At 33.3% G+C, this 10,102-nt stretch overlaps 1 protein-coding gene across 1 annotated transcript; it reads right to left on the reverse strand.

Annotated features, from left to right (window-relative positions):
- Positions 1-196: 196 nt before the first annotated feature.
- On the reverse strand, positions 197-9,248 carry LOC130893234 (Krueppel-like factor 6). Its single transcript, XM_057799159.1, has 2 exons — positions 9,112-9,248; positions 197-1,402 (listed from the first exon to the last, which is right to left on the reverse strand). Exon 2 carries the CDS (start codon positions 1,398-1,400, stop codon positions 429-431), a length of 972 nt encoding a protein of 323 aa, XP_057655142.1. The 5' UTR covers positions 1,401-1,402; positions 9,112-9,248; the 3' UTR covers positions 197-428.
- Between the last annotated feature and the right edge of the window lie 854 nt (positions 9,249-10,102).

Raw genomic sequence — 10,102 nt, forward strand, 5'->3', positions numbered from 1 at the left:
TTCCTATAAACGTTTCTATTCTAACGATGACTAACTCTGCTACTAGACGACGCTACTAGCGTTGTATATGTTTTAAAATATTTAATTATTCTCTGATAGGTGGCAAGTTTTACAAAATAAATGCTCATTAACGTTATGGCGTAGATATTGCTCTATGCTATTTCAAAAGATAGTAGGGATAAATAAAACTTCCAAATAATACTTTTACATCAAGGTCTTTTATCTAAAACTATAAAAACAACATTTTATATATAATATAGTAGGTAAAATGATTTTATTGAAGAATAATTTATGTTTATTAAACATAATTCTATGTTGAAAAAAAAACAAAAGTACATAATATACTTAATAAATAATGTCAAACGTTGGCAAATAATTTAGAAGTTCTTGAAAAATGCAGTTATATCCCACTTTCGAGATTAAATATCTCATACAACGCTATATCTCGCTCGTTTTCTAATGTGGTAAGTTCCATATTGACTCATTTTCTTTTTGTGGACTTTTTTGTGTTTCGATAAATGATCGGATCTTGCGAAAGCTTTTTCGCAAAGTTCACATTTGTAAGGTTTCACTCCAGAATGTGATCGCTTGTGCCTAGCGAGTTCATCAGATCTAGAAAACCGCCAAGTGCAGTTCAACCAATTGCATACGAACGGTTTTTCTCCAGAATGTCTTCGAAGATGGGCTTTTAGGTGCGAAGATTTAGCGTATACTTTTTCGCAATTGGCAATCGGACATGTAAAATACTTATCTTCATCTTTCTTCTGAGCATAGTCGTGAGTGGTTAAAGGATTGTTACTTCTGTATTTATTCTCGTCTGATGAGTCTTTGGGAGTTTTGCTGTAAGAAGTTTCGTACAAAAGGCTTCTTCTTCTCCTGTTTCTTTCGTCGTTCATGTGAGGGAACATTTCTAATATACCAAGTGATTCAGGAATATTTTCTAAACCGTTAGTTTCAAAAGCCATAGGAAAAATTTCATTTACTTTCGAGGAAGAGAATTCCAAATCAAGATCGAGGTTAATAGAGTCACTAAAAATGTCAAAATCACTAGCTTTAGATGTGGAATCATTGGAATGTAAATCTAAATTCACTCCTAGCACAGAGATACTGTTTGAATCGAAGATACTGAGATCGTCCAGTTCGAGAAAGTTTTCATTAGCTATTGTTTCCTCTAATACATGATCTTCGTTGTTAAATAGACCTTTAATAATGCTGTCTAAAAATTTATCATCGCCATTCAGGACTGGATAATCCTTTTTTTGGAATTCTTCGCAATATTGATTGCAGTTTGACGATTCCAGATTGTCTAACGGCACAAATAAATCTAGCATGGAGAACTCCAATGTGTTTTCTAGAACATTGGCTTCTAAACCACAAGTTTCTATTTCGACCGGTGACATTTCTGCAACAAAATAAGTAAGTTATAATATTAAAAAAACAATAGGTTTTACACATAATAAATTCGTTATTAAGTAGAAAAAATTCTACTTGTACGAGTGCCAATCTATATATTTTGGGATACCTCGACACAAGAGGAGTTAAATCTGGCAATATTATATTGCAAAGGCAAAGGTCTGTCATGAAAGTTATGTAAGCAGTTGTCTTTCGTAGTACAGGAATAGTGAAAGCAATGAACCTTTGAGATAAATGTACAGTTACAGCAAACTTGCACAGTGCAGTTAATTTTTACGTAAAAATAATGTAACAGTTCACTTACTGAAGGTATTAACACGTTGAGCCCCAACCAACCTTGATAAATTTTGCCCTGAGTCCAAAATTTTTTTGTGTTTTTAAACTCCAGATGGGTTTTTGGATCCGAGGGAAAACTTATTTGAAATAAAATGTGTAAAAATTATGTTTTTTGTGTGTTTTTATGTTTTATGGAAAAATATCTTTATTTTGCTTGTTTATCCTTTGAACGATGATTTATGCTTTATGAAAAGTGTACAAAAATGCGCGATGTGATTTGAAAAATATTATTTGAATTATGTTGAAGAAAGCAAAGTATATAAAATACGTCGTGCAGTCCACAGGACCGTTCTGGGCTGCTGTGAAAGTTCAGTTACGGGCCGGGACTGTAGACCGGGTGCTCAACGTGTTAAAACTTAATCAAACATTTCTAATTGAACTGCTTATTGTCGAACATCTTGATGTTTACTTAGATAAGGAAAACATTGAAATTGTGGACAAATTTAGTTGGTTAGCTTATCTTATCAAATAAATATAAAAAAATAACTAAAATGAATGTTCGAAGAGGGCACCTTGCATTTCTACACACTTCCGGAGTCTACGGAGAATATTTCTTTGAACTTGGTACAGTATTCCAAGATTCTGCCTTATAGCCTCACAGAGGAAGTTTATTTTATCGATCATTGTAGATTATAGATTCTATTCTGCTTCTTCGTTATCAACAGTAGAATATTGGGTAGCAGAGTTTAAACGAGGCTGGACGACCTGCGAAGACCAGCTTCGTAGTGGTCTACCAAATGAGGTGAAGACTACAGAAATCCACAAAGCGGTACTGAATGATTGTTGACTGAAAGTTCACGAGATAGTAGACATAGTAGGTATTCCAAACAGTGCGGTACATCGAATATTAACTGAACATCAGCGTCGTGAAGTGTTTGGAAATGTTTCACAGAAATAAAGCAGTTTCATAACCATGGATAAAACGTGGATCCATCATTTCACACCCGAAACAAAAGAACAATCAAAGCAATGGACTGAAAAGGGGAAACCGGCTCTAAAGACGGCAAAGACTGTCCCATCTGCAGGCAAGGTCATAGCATCGGTTTCTGGGATGCGCGTGGGATAATTTTCATTGACTATCTTGACACATCCGTTATTGCAATGGCCAAAATTAATTAATTAAAGTTTGAACTGCTACATCATGCACCCTATTCGCCAGATATAGCCCCCTCGGATTATTTTTTATTCCCAAATGACTCGGTGGTCATGATTTGTAGTTTTATTACATTGTTACATTTCTTTTGAAACCTAGGAATGCAATTCACCGTAAATTGATGATTATTTATTAATTAATCTAACTAAACGTTCACAATTTGTGAAGAAATGTCCCGATGGCGGCTCAAAATCTATCGAATGATCAATTCACAGTTTAAATTTGGCGCTAGTCTAGTGGCTGCGCTCTGATTGCCCGGCATTGTTAGAAAAAATTATCGTATGCTTGTGAAGCATTTACCGGTGTCGTAGCAACAGTAAGAATACTTGTCATTCTTGTGGTAACAGAGTTAACTAATTATAAACAATATAATCAAAAATTGTTTATACAGAATATTTAGATTATATTTAAACATACAATTTCGTAAATATTGATCAAGTGTTTGTTTGGTCTTGAAATTAATTATTGATAATTTGTTACTTTCTTTCTGCGTACCTACTAACCTCTCTTAATCTATTTAAAATTATCGCTTTCGGTTTAGATTTAATTTTATTTTTGGTCATTCATATAAATAGATAATTTAGACAATTATATGAGTCTCTTCTTTCACTTCACAATCTACTACGTTATAAAGGTATTCGAACGATTTCAAGGCTTGAACTAAGTGATTTTTAACCGTTAATGATTGATATTTGAGGTTAGAATAATCTGATGTCTAAAAAAGAGTATCGGGTATTTGTTACGTTAACAAAACACAAATTATCCCTAATCAAGTATTTGTTTATTTTATTGTTGATCATTAAAGTTTAGTTGAAACATTTTTTCGAAAAAAGAGGTACCATTACATTTCTAGAATTCTTCTAATCTAGAAAGCAGATTGGTGATAACATGCTAACACGTAGCCCTCAATCTTGCTGCCATTTCTATACCCTAGTTCGTCGAATTATTCTTATAAACCTTATTTGAAGGTAACCATATATGAAGTAGTCAAGCGGGCTAAGATCGAGGTGTCTCGGAGGTCAGTTGATGTTACCTTTACGTGAAATGATCTTGTTGAAACCATGTTCAAGCGTTGAAACCTTGAAATTACTGCAACTTTGGGCCTACAAAATGTTCTAGCATATCGCAATAAAGGTCACTATTCACATTGAGCGTTTATCTACATGAAAATAAAAACCTATTATACCTTTAGCAGACAGGGTCTTTTTCTCTGCCCAGCATTGACAATTCTACTTAAATATGACATTTCACGTGAAAGTTGACTTCGCCACTGAACAATATGTTCTCAAAGTTCTTGAATAACAAATATTCATAGATTTATCTAATCCATATCTTTCCCTTCTTGTACCATTTGAATTATGAATCATTATCACGATAATACACTTGTACTGTTCCACTTCACAAAATGGCAGACTACCATACCCTCCGTATCAGCTTTAGTGTTAAAACAAATACCCGATACTCTTTTTGGACAAAATGTATAAGTAACCGTAACCACCGCGACATTTTTAGCCAATTTATACCAATTAGACAAGTGTACAGAACTCAAAGAAGACTACGTTGAATAATGGAAGGCTTTTCTATCCAAAATTCTAGGAAAAGTCACAAATGAATCGTTCTACCCTTATATTGGCGGCACAGCGTTTTGATAGTGGAGATTTGACTCTTTTGATCTTGAAGATTGTTCGCGCTCAAGTCGTCCTCCTGCGTGGGATATTGAGGGTACAAGAGTAGCAGTGGAAAGCTACTCTAGTACAAGAACTCCCCGATGATCGGACTCCCTTGAACCTACTGAAGATAGCATACATCGCCATTTAAAATCATTAGGATCTAAATATCTAAAAAGTTGTTAAGATGTGTTTAAACAGCTACCGAAAAATGAAAGATCGATTTATCTGAACAACTTGAACATGAAAAATCAGTGATTAGAGAAATCAGTTGTAAAGAGGGGTCGATTCCAGTATAGAGTCTTGTTGTGTATCTGGTGGAATCGTGAAGGTTCAGTGTACTTTGAAATTATTTCAGATAGTCGAACTGTCAATGCCGATGAATATAGTGGATAGCTGAAGCGAAAGTATCAGGTTTTATAGGACAAATATCCAGGTTTAGTTAACCAAAAGCGGGTTTTCTTACAACAAGATAGTGGTAAACCACATACTGCGGAAGTTACTTGGTGGTATTGAACTCCTACCATATCCAGCATTTATTCCGAACCTTGTTTTTGCAGATTATTGTATATTCAGATCCATAGAGAAAAATTTTAATCCAAAGGAGGTGTTGAAAATGCAGTGTGACAATTTCTTGCATGTAACCCCAAAGAATTGTTTTACTCAAATAGCTCGTTGAACGTTGATCGAAAACCATAGAATACGATGGGGATATTTCGAATATCAAGGCTTTTTTGTATGATTATTTTATAAATAAAGTGAGATGCCTTCTCTATATAATTGTATTTTCTATAATTTTCTTCTGTTATTATCATACAAGAATATATTGAAAAATTCTTAGCCTACTGCAGTACCAAATAAAATTTCAATGTCAAAATATTTTATTACTCAACATATTCTCCTCTTAATTGGATACATTTATAACAGCGAACCTGCAACGTCTTTAGACCTTTAAAAAAATGTTTTTTCTTACTCTGCAAACCAGACCTCCACAGCTTTTATTACCTCCTCGTTGGAAGAAAATTTACGATCTTTTAAACTTTTTTTCAGTTGAGGGAAGAGATGATAGCCGGACGGAGCGAAATCTGGAGAATAAGGGGTGTTCTAGTAATTCAAACCCCAAATCACAAATTGTTTGCATGGCAACATGAGATTTGTGGCAGGGGCATTGTCCTGCAAAAACAAAACAACTTTGAATAGCTTTCCGCGTCTTTTCTCTTTACTTTTTTCCCGTAGAGTGGTCAGTAATGTCGAATAGTACTCTCCAGTTATTGTTCTACTATTATCCAAAAAATCAATCATGATTATTCCATAGCAATCCCAAAAAACTGAAGCTAGAACTTTTCCAAAAGATTTTTGGACATGAAACTTCTAAGGTCTTGGAGAACCAGAGTGTTGCCATTCCATCGATTTTTGCTCTGTTTCTGGATCGTAGAAATGTACCCAAGTCTCATCCATAGTGACAACTCGGTTTAAGAAGTCTACATCGTTTTCAAATCGAGCACAGATCGAACGCGATGCTTCTACCCTTGAACGCTTTTGTTCAACATTCGGACATTTGGGGATCCCTTTTGCAGCAATTTTTCTCATGTCCAAATTGACGTGAACTATATGATGAACGTGTTCGTATGAAATATTCAGTGCTTTAGATCAGATCCGTTTTAGCCCAATTCAACAATCTGATAAAATCATGTCATGAACTGCATCGATATTTTCTGGGACTGACACAAAACTGGCCTTCCCGATTGGTCATCATCTTCAATGGAAAATTCACCTCTTTTGAAGCTTGCATTCCAATTTTTCACAGTCGCATACGAACGACATTGATCACCAAGGGTATTAAGTATATATTCGTAAATCTGCTTACCTCTTAACCCTTTCAAATACAGGTACTTGATGATGGCTCGATACTCCAATTGGACATCTTTTCTCTATTAATTTATTGCGTAATTCTGGTTTACGTTTTTGACATCAAACTTTGCCGTGACAAGTTATTGTTCGTTGCTATGGTAACGCAATATTTTGTTTATGCGTTTATGCATGGAACTGGTCTAAGCTAACTAGATATCAATACATCCTCGTATATGAGAGTTTGTCAATTTATAGTGATAAAAATGGAACAAAGTTATTCTGAAAAATATGATGTCGATAATTGAATTTTTGCCTGTATTGTGTGTTTCAGGAGAGGCCAATGAAATATTATCCGTCCCCTGTGCCTATTTAATTGAATCCATGGGGTTTTTATGTATAAAAGTTGCAGCTATTAAAAGTTGAGATTACGGTAGTTGAGATAAAACAAATAAATCGAATAAGTTTCTCTTATAGAGAAAACAATTATTGGAACGCATACAACTAAACGTTAATAATTAAAGGTTGCAGTATATATTTTCCTACATTTTGCAACACTACTTCAATTAATTTGAGCCATCGTAACCATGAGAATTAAAGGGATTTATTTTAGAAGTACTACTACAAGTATTTTTGTCCTATTATTGAAAAAAGTATTGGTTTTCAATTGATTTGAGCGTTGGCGGGATCAAAAATGGACAAACTATTCAGAGGCAATTGATCACCTGTACCTTTTCGACTCTAGTCATGCCCAAGGATGTCTCAAGCTCATGGTACAAACACAGCTTCTATGTTTTCATATTAGGTCGAACATCGGCAAATTTCGAATTAATTATACCATTTTTTATGACCTTTTGTCATCATGATATGCGAAAGTCAATTCCATCTTTTATTAGGTACTACACTTTTCAATTAACTGCGAACAATATTAATACGATTCAAATGGTTGAGGTTATGTTCAATAATGTATATCTTACAGCGGAAATGCCAGTGACAGTCAGAAACAATGTTGCCAAGGTTAAAAATAGAAACAGCAACCCTTAACTACTTATATCTACGTGTGCTGCAAAATGATCTGTTGATAATACAATGAGGGCGTGGAGTAATATGATTGTTCAAAATTCTCCTCTATTCAAAGCTTTGGTGTTTGATAGGGTGCTTTTATAACTAAATCCAATTATTTAATGTTATATTTTTAATAGTTACTTCAATAATTGAGCTGAATTTCAAAACATCCCTTGTCTATTTTGAAAATGTTTGTAAAATCATACAAATGTTAGTGTTTTAAAAATTCCGATGAGATTTGCTATTTCTTTAAATTCTTTTATCTGTATTTTAGAATGTTCTAATATCAAGAAATAAAGATTATATTGGTGAGCAGAAAAGTCGACTCAAGTAGCACACTCGCGGTCAAAAGTCTCTGCAGCGTCGATTCATAGATCGAATAAGTTTATTTTCTTGATGTTACCCCCTTTTTCAGTGAGTGCTGTTTTGAGGTCCGATTTAGTGGCTGGTGCATGATTTCTACCCCTAATTTTTCTCTTAAGTTCATCCAGTAAATATTTGATAGAGGAAATTTCGACATCCTGTAAATATTGCCGTATCGAACCTGCATTGTCTGGTCGGGCATTGTCCTGCATTAGGATGAAGCGCTCCACCACCAGTTTCGATAAAAACTCGGTTTCTGCTTTATTGAAATACCCGCCTAAACAATCTAGGAACCTTCTCCAAAAGCCACTTTTTTTTTATACAACAATGCGCGAATATTTCTTTAGGTCTTCTGTAGACTCGATTTCTTCCATTGCTACCACGCAGACACACTCTGCATGGTGAATTTAGAGAAACTCAAAAAACAAATATTGGAATCTTTATGTGAATTATATATTTTCTGTGGAAATTGTTTTGAGCAAGGGATACTTTGAAAAATCAGAGCAGCAGTGTTCATGAATTCATTGAGACGGATCAAAAAATATTATTCAATTTTCAAATTAAATTATGACGTTAACAATAAGAAAATCTTCATTTCAAGTCCTAGTGGGCTGTATAGATGCAAAATTTAAAAAAATTAAGGAATGATTTGAAACTCTTTCCAAATGTTGAAAGTTTACGGCACTTGTAGCTCCAGAAGATATTTTCGAACTAGGTTAAGTCTGATCAAACAATCTTTGAATATGTATATATTAATTTTTCATTTTACCATGACTTGTTGTTGTTACCATACCTATTGATTGTAGTGGTAGGTAATCGAGAAATAATTGAGTTTAAAAAAAATTTAAATATCTTTCTGAGGTCATGGGACTCTCCAAAAAATCCACCCGATTATTTTATCTTTCTAAATCACCAACCAAATATTTGTTTTAAAGGAATATTGATCATGAGTCGTGATCGTGAAGTTTGTCACTCGATCATTGACAATTTTGAAAACTCACCTTCTCGTTTGAATCAAAATTTCGTCTAAAAAATTATTTTTTTAACAATAAAAAGATAAAAATATAGTACTTTACACGTGAACATAATTCATATTTTTTAAAATACCTTGTAAACGAATTAAAAATTTCATGATCTGATGGTTACAATTTAGGTTTTAACACCGTTGAACTAGAACTTAAATAGAAAAAATTCTCTTTTTTTGTATTATCTGATTTTAGAACAATTTTGATTTTGAAATGAATACAAAAAATGTATGATACTCACCTATACCCGTGAGTCTCCGTAGAAATCACTAATAAATATTTAAATCCACGACATACACAGATCATTCAAAAGCAACGCGCCAGCACTAAATGTTCATCATAATTGATATTACACTCGTCAATTTGGATAAAATTCTGTCTGTTTATGAGTATCAATTTATAATATGTGCTTATTGCACCCAAGAGACATACCACTACGTTAATACTAAAACGTTAGTGACAACTATCGCCTTGTACAAAGTTATTTGTATTTGATATAATATTTCATCCCTAGAGGATGATCATGTTTTGTTAGGGAAGATTTTTTATAATCAGTGGTACCAAACATTCTAATTTCATGTTAACCTAACAGACATTTTTTTATTTCAGTTTAGCTCTCATCTTTGGCACAAAAACAAAAAATATGAAAATTACAAAAACGACAAACTTGTTACAATATACTGGGCGCAAATTTTAGGAATTTCAGCCATTATTAGTCTTCCTATTTTAATAATATATTATTCACGAATTTATAATGGAGGTTATTTTTACGAGGTGAAGTTTACTACATAAATCACCGGGTGAATAATAACTCATTATACATGAGTAAAATACTATACTTTATCCACGACTACTGAATATTTTTTTTGAAGTTTTTGTGTTAGAAAATTTTGTTATAGCTCAACAAATATTGGATGTCTGATTTACGAAGAGGATAGTATTTATTTATAGTTTATTATAATCCCTGTTGCCAGTTCAAAACTCATACGCCATATTGTATACTTTCCTTGACTTTTCCGGCGATGAATTTGATGATTCAACTTCAGCAGCTTCTCTAATTTCTGGTGGTCTAAAGAAAAGTCACTTTCATTTTCTACATCCATCTTTAAATGGTTTTTTAACATGATTTAACATAAAATATTAAAACATCTTTTTGTCTCGAAAGCTACTTCAATTTATAATTTGTTTCGAAAATAATGGTACATTTAGAAATACATATACAATGACATTTA

This window comes from Diorhabda carinulata, chromosome 1 (genome assembly GCF_026250575.1).
Source record: "Diorhabda carinulata isolate Delta chromosome 1, icDioCari1.1, whole genome shotgun sequence".
NCBI classification, from domain to species: domain Eukaryota; kingdom Metazoa; phylum Arthropoda; class Insecta; order Coleoptera; family Chrysomelidae; genus Diorhabda; species Diorhabda carinulata.

What these genes read in the sequence shown, in the direction of transcription:
- LOC130893234 (XM_057799159.1), bottom strand. Translation starts at nt 1,400, where the DNA reads ATGTCACCGGTCGAAATAGAAACTTGTGGTTTAGAAGCCAATGTTCTA.